The following is a 21,289-nucleotide window of genomic DNA, read 5'->3' on the forward strand; positions in this document are numbered from 1 at the left end:
TCCTCCAGTAATCATACAATAAGTGGCGCTAACGGGTGATGCTTCAGTTGATAAATATGCTAATGCCATTAGCATTCAGATGAGAGTTTGCGACTCAAACCCACAAGATTAAACAAAAATTTGGCTGAGGCAAGTGAGTGAAAATAATACATGACGTTAGTGCTCTGCTGAAATTTATCAGATAAATTAGCTTTTTAGCTGCAAAATCATTCACTGTTGGGCTGAGTGTTTGATATTTTTTTTATTTTTAACAAAGTTTATATTGTTACTGCCTTAACTACAAGAAAAGTCTTAACTTTAAATAACTTAGATTTTTTTATTTAAACCATCAAGTAATCAAAGAAAATATTTCTTTGTGTTTCATATTTCTTTATATTTTATTTAAGAAATATATTTCTTGACCACATCAGAAACATAATTTACTGAATGAATTAATTAATCTACTATTAGTACATGTACACATTACTTTTCATTTTATTTGTCTAAAAATAAAGGTTTCTAATGTAAGAAAAGTTTTTTTAACTTCTAAATGTACAGTACACTATGTAACAAATTTTTATTTTTGTTTTGTTCCTGAGTACACAGTGTGTTTTCCTAACCTGTTATGCCTTAAATAAATAGAAAATAGCTTTTATTCCACAGAAACTTTGCTTCTGTGATCAGGACAATGATATTTTGAAATTTGTCTGTTTTCGAGAATATTCTCAATTTGCCTTCACTACTACTGAGTAGTCTTCTAAAATATTCTTTAACTGCTAGAACTGTCCAGAATTTTCTAGAAGTTTCCAGAATTATCTAGAAATTTCAAGAAACTTTTAGAACTTTCTAGAATGTAAAAAAAAAATAAAATAAAATCAAAGTTTGTGCTGAATGTAGTCATTTTTCCATAGACTTTAGACATAAGCAGTTGAAATATAACACTTAGAAGCCAGAAACAAAACCTGTGTTACATAGTGTAATCAGAAAGTGCTATTGAATTAAAACATATTTGTAAGGATTTTAAGGTGGCCAAAACTAGGAAAACTCAAAGTGAGTAAAAGTTGAACAAGTTGATGTATTAATGTTCAATAAATACTCCTATTGTTCCTTCGCCTGCATATTTTTATGACCCGCAAAACCGATGTCGAGTCAGCAAGATGGCTGACATGGTGAAACTGACTTTTTTTTTTCTTTTCTTTTTTTTACCTTGGAAGCTACTGTAAGAAAACAGTGTTTATATGGCGGATCATTGCAAATCAGACATTTAAATGAGATAATATTTAGGTTTGACAGAGTACCATCATTTTGAAATGTAAACAATGAGACACCGGTCACGGTTTTCTGGCATTTGTCCCTTAAAACACACAGATGTAAATTCTTCCCACCTTCAAATGCTCATAACCTTCTTCATATTTGACATAGAACAAATATTTAAACACCATTTTGAAGGTCTCTATAAGCTCTTTGCAACCACCATTTCTGTTACAATTCCTTTAACTTAAATTTTTTTGTCACGTACGAGTTTCACAGACTGAGCTGGAGGATGCCAGGACTTTGTCCCACCACCAACAAGAATAAAATAATAATAATATGTTAAATTACACTGTAAAATGACACCGTTACAACATGTTACAGTGGCAGGGCGATGACATCACCATTTCAGTTTTTCACAGTAAGACACTTCTGGCATTTTCAGATTTATGTGATTAGATAAATATTTCACTCATAAAAGAAACTAAACATTCATCAGCAGAACTGCTTGTTTTACACAAAATGAGTGTAACGTGATGTTCAATGACATCACATTCAACAATGTTATGATAATAATAATGTTTCATTTATAAGGCACCTTCCATTAATAAAACTCTTAAAGTGCTACAGGAAAAAAAATAAAACCTAGGATAAATAAGAGAATAACACAGAAAATCTTAAGATAAAACAGTCACCAGAATAGAATAAAACCAAAATATTGAGACCTGTGATAGGCCTGTCTAAACAGGTATGTCTTGAGGCTTTTTTAAAAAGCTTCCCCAGTTTGTGGAGCCCCCTGATTTGGGTTTCAAATATGGAGGGCAGCTCCCATGGTGTGAAGTTTGGTGTGAGGGGGACAGAGAAGATTAGTGTTTTTTGAATGGAGGGAAAGGGAGGATGTGTGGGGAATGAAGAGGTCTTTGGGGTATGTGGGGGCATTGCCATGGATGCATTTGTGGGTGATGAGAGCAATGTTAAAATGGATTTTGTAGCCAGTGAAGGTTATGGAGTATAGGTGTGGTGTGTTCCTGTTTATGTACTAAAATAAGAATTCTTGGTGCACTGTTTTGAATGTATTGGAGCCTTTGAAGGTTTTTCCAGAGATCCCAAAGAGCAGGGTGTTACAGTAGTCAAGCCTCGAAGAGACAAAGGCATGGACGAGTTTTTCAGTATCAGTGATGACGTCATAGTGTCATGAGTGTAGTTTCAAGTTGCTGAAATGGTTTGGTTTTTGCTGCCCAAATATATATGGGTGGAACTGGAAAGAAGTGAAGTTTGTGTCACCTAAAGAACTACCTGAGGAACAGCAGTAGGCAAAGGCAAACCAGTGACCCGGTGTCACTCCTGGCAATTACCCCTCAGAGAACACGACCTCTGGACAGAAACCAAATCACTGATGTTTTGCTCTTAACAACAACAGGTGCATTGTGCTGTTATGAAGACATCAATGGTAGGTGAAAGATTTTCTCTCTGTCTGCTGTTGGCATTTTTCTCCTGAGGCTATAGGCTACATGTGTAGGTCTGTGGATATTAATGTATATTGAACAGTAGCCTAGGTTTGTGTGTGTTTTTGGTCATTCTGTATGTCATTAGTGACTGTCGCAGATCAGAATATGGCTATGCGTACGCTGTCACGACACACAAGCCCATAGCACCCTCATAAAAATGGCAAGCTCCCCCACAGCACCTGCAGAAAAAAATCTCTGGAGTCGCCACTGCATGGCATCCATATGGGTGTTGTATACTGCTTGCAAAATTCTGTTTAAGCAGGTTTTACAGTCTCCCAATACTAGCTTGAGTCCCTCAAGATATCCCCATTGCCGCTAAAACAGCTGTTCCCTTCTTCATTCCTGCTCTGTGATGATAAGGGCACGAGTTCCCTATCCGGCACTTCGTCATCTTTGTTATTCATGCTTCCCTGATGATTGACACCAATTGAGTCTGTTGCAACATGAAGGTTCATTTTCAGAACTCCTTTCTCACATAACCAAGCCATGAAATGTGATGTAACTAAAATAGCCGCAAAACTAATTAGCATTATGGCCGTACGAAAAGGGAACAAGCGGCGACGGTGACCATCCTCCTGTATCTTGTCCCAGGGTAAGGGTAGGATGTCAGGAATTCCCAGTATGGGTTCACCAACCAAAGCCCGTAGCAACAGGCCAACTACAAAGCCAGTACAGGCCCCGCAGTGGTTGACCCGATTAGGTAGGAAGAGGATACACATCACCTGGGCGGACATCAATGAGTACAAGACGTCACAGCTGAAAATCCAAAACAGGCTAATGGAAGATGATGTCATGGCCAGACCTGCTCCCAACAGCCCACACAAGAGGATGGATGCTTTAACTGTCACAAGAATGTGTTTTTCTGATGCCTGAAACAGAAGAAAATATTCAATTATCAACGGAAATTGCAGGGGTAGACATTGTTAACTCTTGGTTGTAGAGATTCCTGTTCCCATATTGCAGTATTTTGGCATCATGCGTGCTTGGTGTTCATATCTTTCCAGAGGTGGGACAAAGTCACCATCAAGTCATTCTCAAGTCATCAGTCTGCAAGTCCCAAGTCAAGTCTCAAGTCAGCTTGCAAACAATTGGTGGTCATTATGACTTGAGACTTGACTTGGGACTTGCTGATTCCTGACTTGAGAGTGACTTGATGGTGACTTCGTCCCACCTCTGCTTTACGCTGATTTTAATCACCACGAGTGTTCTAAGGGCTCTAAGGGTTCTAAGGGTTATTTACCTTTTTGTAGATAATGTTCTTAAAAATATTCCGGCCCAGTTCAGACGCAGCAGACAGAAGGGCGGAGTCAACTGATGACATCACAGCAGCTGCAAGTGCTCCCATAGCAAACAAAGAGACGTAGAAGGGGCACAGATATTGGAGAGCAATTGGCAAAATCATTCCACTTTTGCCTTGTTCAAATGGGCTCGGTGAACCGAAGGACGTCTGGTTCCAATCTGGCAATGATAAAATATGGTATTAAAGACTATACATATGAATCCTCAAAGATTGTGTTTGTGAAAACACATAGGTGCCATGGAAAATGAGACTGAAACATACTGTCTAGAAAAACATGATCTTTTGTTTATGTTTGTCAGTCATATGTGTTACAGTATCGACCTCTAAATGCGATATCAAAATTTGAATATGAGTGGGAAAATTGTAGAATCTTAGATTTTATTTGCGATTTACACGTAGATATGTTAAGCCCAGATCACACGGCGATAGCTGGACGAAGGATAAAAAGTCAAAGTCAAAAATCGTTGAGAAAAAGTGGACGAAAGATCCTGCACTTTTCCCAAAAAGAATGAAACAAACCAAAATTAATGAAAGAAAAACGAAACGACCGTTGACCTCAATGCTTTAAATGAAATCAAAATGAAGCAGGAGTAGGGGAGTTACGATCACTACCTTTGCACTCCCCCCACTGGACTAAACCAAACCGACTTTTTTAGGTTTCTTAGATGACCTCAAAACACAATCAGGATGTTCCCAAAAACAAAAACTGGCATCAAGCCAGTTATCCAAAATTGCGTCCAAGATGGCTGCCAAAATAGGGTTTTCCACTAAAACATTTTTAAACAACATATAAACAAGTTAAATATCACAGAGATTCAATGATAAGGGTCTATTAGCAGCCATTTTGGACGCCATGTTGAAACTTAAACCCATGAATGAATTTAGTTTAGGCACAAATGAGTTTGCTGTGACCTGCAATGGTCTTCTCATTGAACCTCTGTGATATTTAATTTGCTTATATGTTGTTTAAAGGTGATTTGGTGGAAAACTCTATTTTGGCGGCCATCTTGGACACCATCTTGGATAACTGGCTTGAGGCCAGTTTTTATTTTTGGGAACACCCTGATTGTGTTTTGGGGTCATCGAAGGAACCTAAAAAAGTTAGTTTGGTTTAGTCCTGGGGGGGAGGGGTCCTAGCTCCCCTAGTAAAGTATTCACGATGACAAGTTTTGTTTGTCTTAACATTCTGAGTTTTCGCGGCATGTCTGTACCTTGTTGTACACTTGTTGTACACTTTATCTGTGATAGTACTTACCTTTGATGAGTCAGTGATGTCCATGGGGAACTGTCCATGTCAGACACACTCAGGCCAGCCACAAATGGTTGAAACGTGTGTAAATAGTTAAAGTAGTGGATAAAATGTTCTTAACACTATTGTTTCTGCATGAAAACATTGCTTTTTTGTCCCAAAAATGAACGATTAATTAGCGATACAAGGATATTTCGTTCAGCTTGTCGAAGCTTTAGTTATTGATTCATTCAGATATCGATGCGTTGGTCAACCTTCGTTCAGCGTGTTGGACTTGGTGGTTTGAATGAAGTTGGATGAAATTCAAGCAAAACGCTAACGTTACGGAAACTGAGCAAATGATACAAAACTGTCCAGAACGACAGTAAAATGAAATACGGACAAATTGTGGTTGTCAGCGGTATTCGTTCAAATTTTTCAACAGTTTAAAAATTCTGACAAAGCGCCACCTACAGGAACGAAACTGAACGAAGGTTAAATTTTGACACCAAAAGTCAAAGAAAGTCCAGAATTCTTGTTCCGTTTGGTCTTTGTTGTGCTTTGTTCGTGCCGTGTGACTGAGGCTTTAAACAACATTGGCGGTTTTCTCACTTCAGGAGGTGAAATACATAATCAGTTGGGTTAAGGTCTGTTCATGGGCTTAGCCAGTCTAGGATCTTCCACTTTCTCCCAAATGAAGTCCTGTGTTGTCTTGATATGTTTTGGATCGTTGTCTTACAGGGTGGTGAAAGACCTCTGGATGAATCTGAATAGATTTATCTGTAAACTGGCAGCCAAAATGTTCAAAATGATGACTTCTTAATTCGTTCTTCCTTTCTTCCTTCACATTATGGACTTTTTATCACTTCATTTCAGTTTCGTTTTGGTCTCATTTGACCATAAAAATGTTGTCTTTGTTGCCAAGCCATTATTTTGGGTCACTGACTATAGATTTTAGGTTTTTCTTTACCTAGTTTCAGTTGTATAATAAGGTTTTGTTTGTTTGACCTATCTACAGTTCAATAAACTCCTAGTTCACTGCTTTTTCAGGACATTTCCAATCATTCTCGTACTACTTGTTTGAGGAATACCTTTGACCGATTTTTACTACTGGGTTTTTAACACTGGGAGCCAACTTTTTTTGCAGTAACCTGAGCTTTGGTCTTCATGCTAGCTTATCTCTGTTAACAAGTGAAGGCCAAAGATAAAACAAAGTGTATGTGTTTGTGTGTGTGAATTACTGGCACCTGTATATTTTGAAAAGAGAATTTAAATTTTAAATTAATCTGATGAACCAATTTTTATAAAAAATGTTGAAAGAAACAAAAAGCTGTGATGATATACTATAAATTCATCAAATGGTGCCAGCAATGGTTCCACAGGTAATTTTTTTCCCTTTATTTTAGGACATTAAAGCATCTTTCTTTGTTAAATAATTTACTCTTTTGTAAATATTCCAATTGTACAAAAATGGTTAATTTACATTTACTTCTGAACCTGTAATTTTTTTTCTGTACACAGCAAAAATCACCAGTGTCAAATTAACACTGCCAATGTACATACAGTCCTACATTGACCCAGTGTGGGACAATATGTACTCTGTCAGTGTTAATTTAACACCGGTGATTTTGCTGTGATGTCAATAATTCTAACCAACACTGTACACATAACGACCAAGAAACAAAAGCTGGGATTCTAATTTTTTTCCTCATATTCAACTTTTGATATCAAACTCAAATATTGTCAGCGTATAAAAAAAAGAAGTGGTTTTGTGGATCCATTACCTTTAGAGTAGGGTCTATATCAAATATTAATGCAGTCTTACTTATAACTCTATATAATTATTTACCATATTTTCTGGCATGTAAGATACAACTGTCAAAAAATGCCCGTTGAAGATGAAAAACATATATAATTTGCACTTGAATATGAGTCACACTTTTTTCCATTTGTCAAACTTCCTTTTTAACACAATGTTTTGTTGGAGGTGAGTTTAACAGGACGGGCACTCAGTGTAGCACACATGCATAGGACATTTAAACTGAAAAATAAGTAAGACAAATAAAAATGCATTGGACAACATACTGGATGTTATCTGACCCTGTTTGGATCAGAGAAATTATCAGATGCAAACAGAATGTTGGCCCACACCAAGCAGTGGATTTATGCAGGAAGCCCTCAGCTTGTGGCGTGTACCCGAAGGACTATTAAATTCCAAAAGTAATCAAATAAACGTCATGGACAACATACTGGATGGACAAAATAAATAGTCAAATCCACAAGGATTGCTGGTCCACAGCATTCCCAAAGTAGTTAAAAAACCATAACTTACAGTATACTCCAGAAAATATGGTAATTGTAAATTGTTCAAGATTCTCCTAGAAAGCCCCCGTCACACATAGCAAGAATGTGCAGGAAGGAGCCCGATACGGCAAATATGGCCATAATCTGGATACAGTCAGGAGGGAAAGATGCATGTAGATCAGGGGTGGGCAATCATGTGCCATGAAGGGCCGAGACACTGCAGATTTTCCTTACAACCAATCACCTCAGCAGGTGATTTCATTAATGATCACTTGTCTCAACAGGTGTTTATCTTCAGGGGAGAAGCTCATCAGCAATCCACCTGCTGAGGTGATTGGTTGCAAGGAAAACCTGCAGTGTCTCGGCCCTCGCTGCCCACCCCTGATGTAGATTGTGGGCGGATCCCATCCAGACTACCTCGTCCACACCTGCAAGATCGCATCCAAAGCGTATTTAGACAACAGTTTAGATGACACAGACTCCTATCAGACAGCCATAAAAGGTGCTGAAGACTGACCGATGTCCAAACGTCTAGATGGCAAACACAGGATGGGAGGCAGCGCTGTGTCCTTCCTTTGCACAGGACCTGATGGTACTGGACATCACAGTACATCCAACGTATGGACCGGACTCACGCCATATGTGTCAAAGCAGGTATCATAGACTGAATGATCCCCCCTACAAATTGGTCCACCCTGCCTCCATTGCGCATGCGTCATTTCAGACCACAGGAGCTCTTCTGAGGCAAACTCTCTTCACTCAAAGCGATCAAATGGATTAATGGGATTATTAACCATCAGATGATAAAGGTAAACCTCTTAAATCATTCTAAAGTCAGTTTACAGCAGAAATGAGGCCGGTTAAGCAGAAACGAGGCAATAATTAGTGATGCTTTGAAATGACGGAGGTGCAGTGAACGCAACAGCTAGCAGCTCATGTAGCTATGGCGCTCAGATCACTTCCTCCGTCTTTTATGATGAAATAATGCTGAATTTATGTGGAAATGATTGTTGTACAAAAGCTTGAGATAGATGATGACTGGAGTGCAGTTTGAAGCAGAAACAAGGTGATAATCAGTGAACCGCAGCTGATGACACATGCGCAGTGAAGGCAGGGTGGACCAATTTTTTAGGGAGGACCTTTTGGTCTGCGACACCAGCATTGGTACAGTCACTCACTCACTCATGCAATCACATCTACGCTCATTGTCCCCTTTCTAGCGCTACTAACCTCATATGCGTGTGCGTGCGTAGAACAGAAGTGATGAAATGATCACTCAGTGTGTGTGTGCGTGTATGTTAACAGCTGAATGAGCCGTGAAGCGTGCGCACTGCTGCCAGCCACTGGACTCTGTTTTCTGCTAAACATTGCTGCATGCTAAACTTTGCTGCGTGTGCGCGCACAACCCTGGTTCCATGCTGGAGGTGAGTTTCATGTTTAATAATGCTGTCATGGCCTGGTGACACAGTTCCACATCACATCTCCTACAGAGTATAGATGGTGATCATGTAATAATATGTATATTACAGCGGTGAGATCCGTTCTCATGTGCAATGACGCATTAATGCACATGAGACCACGGAGAGGCGCAGCTGCCCATGGTATCACAGATTTGATGGGCACAATATTTCACATTATTTATGTCATCCATGGGAAGAAATGGAAATACATCTGTAGGCTACTGTAAGGTCTATTATGGATATAACAGCCTGTTCAGATCTGTAGCAGCGTGCGCTGCGCAGTGGCACATAGTACTTTCGATTGGTTGAACGCTGTTCACACCCACTGCACATGATGAATGCATGCATGATGAATGCATGCTTTGTCTTCAGATTGCACCTCATTCCTTCCCGACTGTGGCAGGATGTGTCAATCTGACGCCATTCGGCCTCAATCGGCTTATGTGTGACGGGGGGTATAGTATTCATAAAATACATACATAATCAAAAAGTAGACAAAGACCGTGAACAATGACAGTGAGAATTGTACCAGTAGATGCTGCCACTGCTCCAATGAGGATTGATGGGACACCAAGGACTACGCATAAAATCGAACCAGCAAAAAGGGTGATCTTTGCTTGAGTATCCGTGGCTGTGGACAGGATTCTTTGGTATAAGGCCTGGTAGCATATGCCTCCAATTACCTTGAAGAATAAAAAAAGAAGAAGGGAATTTTGCGGTAATTCTGTACAATTCAGGGTAATATTTTGGACAGCAGAGGTTGTGTGGCAATCCCTGTTCCTTCAAACCTCCACAGCAATGCCCTGAAGGAAAGTAACTAGAAATCTGTTTCTGTAAAAGTAGTAGTCTGATCTTCAGCAGAAAAACTGTATCTCAGTAACTTTGGATTTGAATTATTACTGGTGCCATGGAGATTGTCTGAATTATCTCAGTAAAACAGACTGTAAAATTATAATAACGATCCTTATATTTGGTTTGTCCAAGTACTTACTCTAAAAATTACAGAGTTCTGAAAATGGGTATATACAAATAGTTGTATTTTTAACTGGTTAGCCGAATGCAATATTTAAGCTGAAAGCCTATACTACAAGCACATCTTAGTTGTTTCATTTCAGCTCAGTTGTGGTGGTGTACAGAGGCAAAATTACACACAAAAAAGAAAAAACTCACTGTCCAAATACTTATGTACCTGATTGTATATACAGTGCATCAATTAATGCCTCGCAGATGTGAATAAATCATGAACAACTGTGGTTATACAACTAAATACTAGTTTAGTGATTCACAGGATTGTTAAAAAAGCAGTTTGAACATAATAGTTTTGAGTTTGTAGCGTCAACAGCAGATGTTACTATTATTGTGAACACCTCCTTTTCTACTTCTTTTTTTTTACTAATAGCCCAATTTCATAGCCTTAAGAGTGTGCATATCATGAATACTTGGTCTTGTTGGATTTGTGAGAATCTACTGAATCTACTGGTACCTTGTTTCCCATGTAACAATAAGAAATATAATCAAAACCTGGATTAATCTTTTTAGTCACATAGCACTACTATTATTCTGAACACTACTGTATATATATAGTTATTTACATTAATTCTTAAGATCCTATTGTCTTATTTACAATTTCTAAATGTTCAAGTTCAATAAAAACCCCTCTATCAATCAATCAATCGTAAACAGTATTTATGTTAATGAGCTTTTGACAAGAGTTGAAGTTAGCACGCTGACGTCCGCAACATGTCTTGTAAATCACTCTAGAGGTGTTAACAGGTTACAAAATCAGCGTTTGCAGTTTTAGATGTGTTTACTGGTATTCACACTCCCATCCAGTAGTGTTCATGGCAGTGAACAACTGCCACATATTTGCTACACATGCTGAAACACACTTAAACAGAATTTTAGTTTCAAATTGCCTTTTTATACAAATGAAAAAAGACATATTACAAATACAAATTTATTTGTAAAAACCAACACACACATTACAGTAATGTGTGTGTTGGTTTTTATAAACTGACCAACCACTCAGGAAGCTCAATTTTTCCATAATGCCTTTTGGCATGTGTGTCTGTCACAGATTTACTAGAAAGGGTCGAGCTGTACAACAGGTCTGCCCCTAGCGGATCTCGGCCCTGCCATCTTGAAAGGTTGATGCATTGCAGCGGTTTCGCGCTGTCAGTGGAAAATGCATGCTCTGCACTTGTAATCAATGTTGATTCTCTGGCCAATTTCTCTGCCGACATTTACATTTAAGACGTGAAAACTTGTGCTTCGGTCAATTAAGATACGCAGATTCAATTTCTGAAGTCAGATTCATCATAACTATTGATGCTTTCTCCCTATAAGGCTGAGATGGGCGAATAAATCATGAGCTCCTCATCATTGTGGACGGCCAGCTGCAGGTGACGGGGAATGATACGAGTCTTCTTATTGTCCCGAGCAGCGTTGTCTGTAAATTCTAAAACCTTCAAAATTTGTGCATTACTTTAAAACTAAAACATATAGCTGATATTTTCACTTTGTAAAAATGACAGAAGTGACGTTAATTTTGATAATATGTCCAGAATTAGTTTGTTTAAAAATTTTAACCATAAGTCAAAATTGCCTTGCTGTGCATGCCTCCTGTGACACATCTGCTTGACCGTATGGCTGTGTCTGTTTTGCCTGTTTTGTCCAGGCATGTCCATCGGAACTTGTTCTTCACCTCTTTATCAATTTCTAGGACCGCGGATTCTTCGCCTCTTAGAATTAATTTAGCCATTTTGCATTTGCAACACCGAAGAAAGGGTGGGAGAAACGCATATATAACCTTTGCGCTGATTGGTCATAAGCTTTGTAATAACCAATGAAAATGTGCGTAAGTAATAGCTTCGACTGCGCTTCGATACGTCTCGGTTTTTATGATTTGTTAAAAGGAAAACTACCAAAAATTGGAAGTTGAAAGACTACACAGTTACCTCCCTTACACTACATGCTCATTGTGCACCTACTTCATACTGGTCACTGATCAGCACAGCGTTACTTCCACGTTCGGCTGACTGACGGACTGATCGAACTTGCTGCGTTGGCGATAACAAACAAAGACCACTCAGTGTTCTGAATAGACAACAATTTTATTAAACAAAGGTACTCCTGGCATTAATTTTTTTTTGCATTCTTACCCCCCCCTAAAATTTTCTCAACGGATTTGGACATTTCACAAAATCGACCCCCAGGACTGTCAAATCCGTGGAAAAATCTCATCCCTGTCAATAGCTAAACTCAACACCAGGTGCAGATGGGTCACTGAATTAATTGACTTTCAGCTAACTATTAAATATCGGTTGGGGAAACAGAACTGTGATGTCATGGTCTCTCAAGGATCTGTGACTTTGAAGAAATGATGGAAAAGTGTACAGAGGAAATGTCTTCTTCTTCAGTCCAAGCAACTATACAAGCAGTGGGGACAAATACCTTTGGCATAACATGGTAGAGGGTACAGAATCAGGTGAGGCATCTATGTCCTTGCCAAGAAGTGATCATTTTAATGTGTCAGACCACCCACAGCAAGTGTTTACTTCCAAGAATGGGAAAAACCTAGCTTGGATGAGGATGGCATACTTCACCAAAAGACTACTACTACAATACAACTTTTGTTACCTGAGACGGATAAGACACAACTCCATGACAAAATGGGTCATCAAGGAGTGCAACATAGAATATCACTCATCCAGATCGCTTCTTCTGGCCACAGATGGAAGGGGAGGTAGAGTATTATGTCTTTCAAAGCTGCCCACACTAATCTATGCACATGTGATTTCTTAGGTTTTTTTATTTGCAAAAATCTTAAAAAAAAAAAAAAAAAAAAAAAAACTTTTTCACATTGTCATTATGGGGTATTGTGTGAAGAATTTTGAGGAAAAAAAATGTACTTTATCCATTTTGGAATAACGCTGCAACATAAAATGTGGAAGAAGTGAAGTGCTGTGAATACTTTCTGGATGCACGGTAGTTCTGAAATGGAATTTATCTCAAAGCGCTATATACAAAGAATAAGGTTTAGACCTTAACCACTCATGAGGAAGCACATTTGTAACACTTAAAACAGGAAGAAACCTCAAGTGCATCAAGCATAATGAAGTAGCTATCTGCCATTTCTATTCTGTCAAGACAAAAGGCATAAAACAAGCCTGACTAATCGTACAGATAGGTATAACAGGAAATTTGCAATGGACACAACCAAATTTCACTAATTCTGAAGATAACATCAATGGCAGTGGTTTTTTATCAACCAAACAATCACTTGATTCTTGACGAGACAGCTTTAAAAATTCATGATCTTATGCCTATATAATTCTCTGTATCATACATAGTTACCTATGAGCCAACATATATGCGTTATTATGATTATTATTGCTTTATTTTGCGGAGATTTGGAGTCAGCCATACTTCTGCATCCAGTTGCATTATAACCCATGGTTTGATGACAGGAGTCTGGAGATGACACACATGAGAATGGGACAGGTAAGACCAACAGGTCAATTTAGGTCCCCTAGGGTGATACAAGGCTGCTGACATTGGTGGGTGAGTTGAGATGTTACTTCCCTGGGTCCCACTGCGCTATAAGGTGTAAGTGAAGATTAAAAAACCCTGTCTTTGGATTTACTCTGGGGAAAGTTCCAGTGACTGAAGGGAAAGATCTGCTGACACCTGGGAATGATCGCAACCCAGCATCCTTTGGGGGCACGTAAGACCAATAGGTCAATTATGAGTTTGGGCAACGTCTGGGGAGGTCTAGCTTATCTAGGTTTGTTCTCCAGTAGCTATGGCCCTGGTCAACATGGGGGTGTCCCGTGTGCCCCATGTGCCTGCTGTAGAACTGCTGAAGTTGGTGGTTTAGCTGAGATGGTACTACTCTGGATCCCACTGCATTGCATGATGCATTTGAGATTATAAAGTTCCAGTGGCTGCAGGGAAAATACTGCAGGGAAAGACTGCCCAAGCTCCTAATTGGGCTATTGGTCTTGCATGCTGCCAAAAGGACCCCAGTGTCGCAGTCTGATCAGTCCCCCCCATCTGATTGGCCCCCCTACCTTCACTGTACATGCATCATTTTGGAAGGTCGGCAGCGATTTACCAATTATCGCCTTGTTTCTTCTTCAAACTGCACTCCAGTCATCATCTATCTCAGCAACAGATATCTGAAGCTTTTCTACAACAATCATTTCCACATAAATTCAGCATTATTTCATAATAAAAGATCAGGGCGGGGGGCAATCAGACTGCGACACCGGTGCATTTGAGTCCAACTCTCTACACCCAAACCAATCAAAGGGAATAATGTGATTATTAGCTTTCAGGTGACAAAGTAAACCTCATAAATCATTTTAAAAGTGCAGTTTTAAGCAGGGAAAAGGTGATGATCGGTCAGTCGTCGCTGACACTCCAAAATGACATATGCACACTGAAGGCAGGGGGGCCGATCCAAGGGGGGACCGATCAGACTGGGACATTGGGATCCCTTTGGGAGCACGCAAGACCAACAGTCCAATTATGAGCTTGGGCAGTGTCTGGGCTGGTATCTGTCTAGCTTGCCTAGGGTTGTTTCCCCAGTAGCTATGCCCCTTGTCAACCTAGTTGGGGTGCCCCTGTGCATGAATCGTTGTAAGACATTAGGGTCTCCAAGGATGGTGTAAGGCTGCTGAAGTTGAAACTGCACTATAAGATGTAATCCTGGGTTGACTTTTGCTGATATGCAATATGGAGAATTAATTTTGATATGACTGAGAAGTCTGACCAGGGTCAACCTCAAACCAAACATGAAGTAAATCCAGTGAGTCATTACTGTGATCTAGACTTTGACTGATACACGTGGTTCTAATCTCCTAACACAGGCCAAATCCGAGATACCAAAAAAAAGTTTGTGTACAGGATGAACTTGTACAGTATAGTCAATATAAACCTTTACATTTCATTCGAATGCCACTTTCTCTTGGCTATACTGTCATTGTGGGTGTCTATTACCAGTAGCAGAAAGTCGTCTATCCAGTTGCCAGAGTCTTCAAGCTGCACCTTGCCAAGCCACGGCTCCTGGTTCCACTTTGTCACTGCGGCAATCGTGACGTTGGCAGCGAATGGGCTCATCAGGATAAACGGGACACAGACCCACTGAAATAATGAGAAAAACAAGGCGGAGACTTGCAATTGTACACGTGTACATGGCTGGGGATACACCAACCGCGGTATCATCCAAATGCACATATATATGTATGTCTGAAAATCTGTGAAAACAGTTATTCTGAAATGTGTTCATACCAAACCGAGGAACATGAAGATCAGCTGAATGACATCAGTATAGGCCACAGAATACAGACCTCCCATTAATGTGTAAACAATAGCCACGGCTGCAGAAATGGCCACAGACAGTGTGGAGTTGATATCCATGACCACTAGCTTAACGTCCCTCCTGTAACCATCAACACACACTCAAAATATATACATCTTTTTTTTTCTTTTCCGAGCACAGCATTGCATCACCATGAATTTGACTATGAACTTCGAGCCTAGGGGCAAAGTGTAATTGCGTGCGATTCTTTTGAATAGGCTTCCCATTTCTTCACTCATGCACTCATGCACACGACGTGCTACAGTGAGCAAGCGCGCAGGCATGGCGCACACATGGACAGGCTACTCCAAGGTTGAAAAGGACCGTCAGATCAGAACACGCAGCAGGCATTCTCACTGTCACGTCACCCATGTGAGCTCTGTTCAACATGACACGGTGTCCTGCAGCGCATCATCCACAAGACACGCCTGCGCGGCCGTTTGGAGATGCACCAGCAGATGTGGACATGAATGAGATGACCGAACTGCTTCTCATTTGTTGTGTGGGCCGCTGAAGAGGAGGTACTGCTGGCCCACCACCACTAGAGGGCGCCCTGCCTGGAGTGCGGGCTCCAGGCACCGGAGGGCGCTGCCGCCTTACAGGAGCAGCCAGGATGACAGCTGTCACCCATCACCGAGACAGCTGATCCCAATCAATACGGAGGTAATATCAGCAGGACGGCATCTCCACCTCATTTGCCGAGATATCGCCTAACCAAAGAGGTAACAATCTCTGCCCATACATACAAACTAACCATTGTTGTAATTCTTGTTGAGCATTTGTAGGACAGCTGACTACTGAACACATTCGGATAAGGATACTCACCTTCCTACACTCCTGTATCATTGTTAACGAGAGGTGGAGGTGGACTCTCCACCCTCCGTGTTGCTGGGTGTAGCCGCATCCACACCTGACTGTTTTTGTTCCTTGCCAGCAGTACCGGATCCGACGAGCGGAGGCAGTAGCCACCTGGGGATTCGGGACTTGGCGGCTCTAGTCGCAATATTGTAATCGGCTGTGTTGTTGTGCCTGTTTTCACAACAGTAAAAACAGTGTTATTTGATTCCTCCATTGTCCGTATCATTTGCGCCCCCTGTTGTGGGGTCCGTGTTCCTACACTTTCACAAACACTCATTCATGTCATTTCATATCTGTATGTATTTGACCATGGGTCATTTACAGAGGAATAGATGGACCATATTTGTATTGCTCACTTGATAAATGTGGTGTTTTTATATGGTGTGTGACTTTAATTTTCTGTAATACTTCCATGTCCTTCCTGATATGAGGCAGACTCCTGCAGCATTCAAAGAACAGCTCCATAGCTCAGTGGTAAAGTCTCTGACTGGCAATCAGAGCGTTTGGACAGCACGGGTTCGCGTCCTGTGGGTCGTATGTTTTTTTTTTCCACATAAGCGGCACAATGTGGTCCCACAGGTACAGGCTGGTTTTTCATATTTCCCCCACATAAGCGATGCGCTATGCCACAGCTGGCACTGTGTGTTCCTGCCTGCAAGCACAAAATCCGAGTGGTTTCTACAGTTAGCTATCTTTTTAACAGTCTTTTCCAGCTTACGTACCAGTGCCAGGGCCTCATGCCCACAGTTGGTCGCAACGTTTCTGTGAAGGCTCTCAGTTGTCTAGGTGGTTTCCATAGTAGAGAAGCTTAAAACTTCGACTGGACTGTGTTGCTTGACGCGAGGATGTTTTGCTTCAAATCGCAGAAGCTTCCTCAGCTAAAATTCTTGCTCTGGTAGTCTGACTTTTTGTCTTGCCTCTTGTAGAGAAGAAATAACAGAAGCCACAAAAGCTGGAGTTTTAAACCTAACCAGACCCTACCACATCTGCCAACTCTTGGAGATCTGTCTTAACACCACGTATTTCCTGTTTAGGGGGAATTAATACAGGCAGATCCATGGTTGTGCGATGGGGTCTCCGGTATCCCCCATTGTGGCCAATCTGTACATGGAGCTAGTGGAGAAGAGAGCCTTGGAGTTGTTCATGGGCATCGCTCCCAGTCCTGGTTCAGATATGTCGATGACACATGGGTTAAAATCAAGCAACAGGAAGTGGAGGCTTTACAGAGCACATCAACTCAGTGGACTCCAATATCAAGTTCGCACATGAGGATGCCAGAAACAGCATTCGCCTTCTTGGACTGGTAATGTTATTACTGGACAGAACAGGCAGAGACAGGGTTTTACAGAAAACCCACTCACATTGACCAATATCTGCTCTTTGGCTCAAACCAACCCCCTTGAAACACAAGCTCGGGGTGATCAGGACTCTTCAACACAGAGCCCTAAAGGTGCCCACAACTACAGAGGGAAGGGCTAAAGAACAACACATGTCCGGAAAGCCCTCACAGTATGTGGGTACCCAGATGGTCCCTGGATAAAGTGCAGAAGTCCCAAAGAACAAAGAGACCAGACAGACAGGAGACGGAGCCAAGAAGAAGAGGAGTGTCTCTCCCTTATTTAGCAGGAGTAGGAGAAAAACTACAGAGGATCTTCAGACAGTAAAAAATCCCAGTTTACTTTAAACCTGTTAACACCTTGAGACAGAAATTAGTTCACCCTAAGGACAGGATCCCTAGTTACAAACAGAGCAGTGTAGTGTATTCTATCAGATGAGAGGAGTGAAGGAGGCATTGTATGTGAAACAGTTGAAACCCAGCCTTAACCGGGGAGGGGTTCTGAGACACGCTTTGTCCCCTGTTTACAATGGGGCACTCAGGTCAAACCAGTTTCAGTCTTTTGTTCATGGTAATGAGTCATTCACATCATCAGGAGAGCCGTCAGTCCCATCATTAAGAGGGACAGCTGCCCTGTCATTAGGGGGGTGCTAACTAGAGCACAATAGGTGCTAATTAGAGCAATTGTTTAGTCACTAGCCTATAGCACTCTGCCTCTCGGTAGGAGGGGTCTGTTAGGTTTCAACTCCAGCTTTTGCGGCTTCTGTTATTCTTCTCTACAAGAGTCAAGACAGAAGTCAGATTAGCAGAGCAAGAATTTGAGCTGAGGAAGCTTCTGCAATTTGAAGCGAAACATCCTCGTGTCAAGCAACACAGTCCAGTCGAAGATTCAAGCTTCTCTACTACAGATCTTTGAAAACAATATGAAATACTATATTTAAATAATAATGTAATGTATCAATCAAAACATAGACCCAAATTACATAAAAGTGCATATTATCAACTCCACAAGTCGATGAAATATCTTTAATTCGCGCCAAGTGGCTTTTGAATGTTATATTGGATCAAAAATGTATATTATTTATTTTTTATATTATTTGATTTTTAAATGGACCACAATGGAAATAAGTGTTTTCACTTTCTTGTGTCATCCATGTATTTTTAACATATTTACAATTATATTATGTACATTGAACTCACTAAATAAAATCACACATACATGCACACAGATGCCACTTTGCCTTTAATATATAAATGATTTACTGCCCCCTGCTGGAATGGCGTGAGTCCAGAATGTAATTATCAACGTCCATTGTTCACTGTTGTTAGCTAATCTCCATAGTTTCTCCAAAAACATCATCCTTGACCCAAAATACATAAACATACCAAACGGCAAATGTCAGCTGTCTGCAGTTTCTCCGTGATCAAAGCCAAAAACACGCACTCACGCATACATGCACACAGAGGACACTTAGATTTCTAGATCGTCACTTGCATGTACATATCCCCTTCTTGAATTTTTCTCTGTAAGTTTTCGTTCTTCCAGTTTGGCTTCATTATTTAGCCCCAGAAGCTGATGCTTGATTATAACCTCTAGTCAGTCACTAGTTTCATTGTTGGTATCATCAATAATTTGAATGTGGTCACAACAAGTGGCTTTAATCTAATTTTTTATGCTAATGAATTTTTTATTGGTGTTGATGAGAGAAATGTCCCTTTGTACTGTCTCACACAGAGACATTTCCTGTGGCTGTGTAGTTTTAATTTATGGTCTCTGCTGTAGAAAAGTACTGAGCACTCAAGAATGGCCACCAGTCCATTCGTTGTTTCAGCTGAAACACAAACAGTCCTTGAAGCTACAGAGAGGAAAAGCACTTTAAAAAAAAAAAACCTATTCCTCCCCTCTCTTCTTTCTCCTTTTTCCAGCGTACACTCGATGGCCACTTTATCAGGTACACCTGTTCAATTGCTTGTTAATACAAACAGATAACCAGTCAATGACATAGCAGCAACAAAATGTATTTAGGCATCTAGACATGCTGAAGTTCAATGTGGCAAACCGAGACTTTGAATGTGGCAAGGTTGTTGGTGTGAGACGGGCTGGTCTGAGTATTTCACAAACTGCTGATCTACTGGGATTTTCAGGCACAACCAAATTGGGTTTACCGAGAATGAAAGAGAAGATACCCAGTGAGTGGAAGTTGTGTGGATGAAAATGCTTTGTTGATGTCAGAGGTCAGAGAAGGGGCAGGCTGGTTGAGTGGGCGACTGCATGACGCTATCATGTCAATGTGGACCAACATCTGTGAGGAATGTTTCCAACACCTTGTTGAATCTATGCCACAAAGAACTAAGGCAGTTCTCAAGGTAAAAGTGGGTCCAACCTAGTACTAGCAAGGTGTACCTAATAAAGTGGCTTGTGAGTGTACATTCATTCCTGCATTTAAGGCCTGCAACAAATTCCAAAAAAAAAATTGGGATGGGAATAATTTATCCAAAATAAAAGTGCTAACTAATTCTTCAGTTAAAAATGCACTACATTAAAAATCAATGGTTTCAAAACTGTATCATAAATGTTGGTGTGGTTCTGAAATGGACGTGGAATTTGGAATGGACTCTGCCATGGGAACAGGCCCACTGAATGGCATAATGGATGACCCCTTCCTCTGACTGGACACCTGCATGGACTTCTTGTCAAATTCATCGTTTGTTGTTATGTTCTGTTTTGTAAAACTTTGCAAATCTTTTAACAGTTAGAATGGTGTAAGCAGTCGGTCACCCCTTTGAGTCTGATCTGCTTGAGGTTTCTTCCTCAATATCAACAGAGGGAGTTTTTCCTTACCACTGTCGCCTGTGTGCTTGGTCTAGGGTTGGTAAGGTTAGATATTACTTGTGTGAAGCGCCTTGCGGGAGCTGTGTTGTGATTTGTCGCTATATAAATGAAAATAAATCAAAATTGAATTGACTTGGTATTAAGCAATGTTTTTGATAATGTGACACACTAGAATGCTATCATGTTGTCTTAAAAAAACAGACATGTTAATAAATCAAGACTTGGATGTAGGTCGTTAGTTAAGTATATGTCTGAATACTTACCAAGTGCACCAAGAATGCACGCTACCCACAAGATGTCTGCTATCAGAGCGGGAATGAAAAGGATAGCAGCGATAGTGTTGCCATATTTCTCTTGAAATGGGTCCATGATGGTGACATAGTTTTTCGCCCGGATAGGTTTGACAAGGAACACCGCACCTGGCAATGCAAACAAAATATGTTTACTCTTCATCTTTTGGCGTTTGCTTATTTAAATGAATTACCTCAAGGTTGCCAATTTATGAACTAAAACAATTGATGGCAATTGGTTGCCTCAATCATTTTTAGTTCTACTAACTTTTTTGTGTGTCAACACAAACAAGTTAGCACTTGTAAAGTTTTGTACTTGTAAAGTTATAGAAACAAAACCCTTTATTGCAATAGTAGTTGATTGAATCCAGATGGACTATAAATTTCTCTGAACAATATTTCAGTGTCACCGCTATGGATGATTTATATAAACACGACAGTTGACCGAATACCCACCTATAAGAAGATTTAAACAGAAGGCAGGAGGGCCAACGGCCCAAACCAAGCCCTTTGTAGGATCGTAGACTATTTCGGCAGTACCCATAATGTAGCCTCCTCCAACCCAAGTAGCTGAAAAA

At 40.5% G+C, this 21,289-nt stretch overlaps 1 protein-coding gene across 1 annotated transcript in view; it reads right to left on the minus strand.

Annotated features, from left to right (window-relative positions):
* Nucleotides 1-2,948: 2,948 nt before the first annotated feature.
* The window catches only part of LOC117504141 (high-affinity choline transporter 1-like), a 39,987-nt gene continuing 21,646 nt past the window's right edge, over nucleotides 2,949-21,289 (minus strand). The window contains exons 3-9 of the mRNA XM_034163530.1: nucleotides 21,168-21,281; nucleotides 20,681-20,840; nucleotides 15,325-15,472; nucleotides 15,034-15,177; nucleotides 9,560-9,713; nucleotides 3,979-4,196; nucleotides 2,949-3,607 (exon numbers count right to left, since the gene is read on the minus strand). Coding sequence (XP_034019421.1) covers nucleotides 3,020-3,607; nucleotides 3,979-4,196; nucleotides 9,560-9,713; nucleotides 15,034-15,177; nucleotides 15,325-15,472; nucleotides 20,681-20,840; nucleotides 21,168-21,281 — 1,526 coding nt within the window. The 3' untranslated portion in view covers nucleotides 2,949-3,019. The remainder of the gene's footprint in view (nucleotides 3,608-3,978; nucleotides 4,197-9,559; nucleotides 9,714-15,033; nucleotides 15,178-15,324; nucleotides 15,473-20,680; nucleotides 20,841-21,167; nucleotides 21,282-21,289) is intronic.

The sequence above is a fragment of the Thalassophryne amazonica genome, chromosome 22, assembly GCF_902500255.1.
Source record: "Thalassophryne amazonica chromosome 22, fThaAma1.1, whole genome shotgun sequence".
NCBI classification, from domain to species: Eukaryota; Metazoa; Chordata; class Actinopteri; order Batrachoidiformes; family Batrachoididae; genus Thalassophryne; species Thalassophryne amazonica.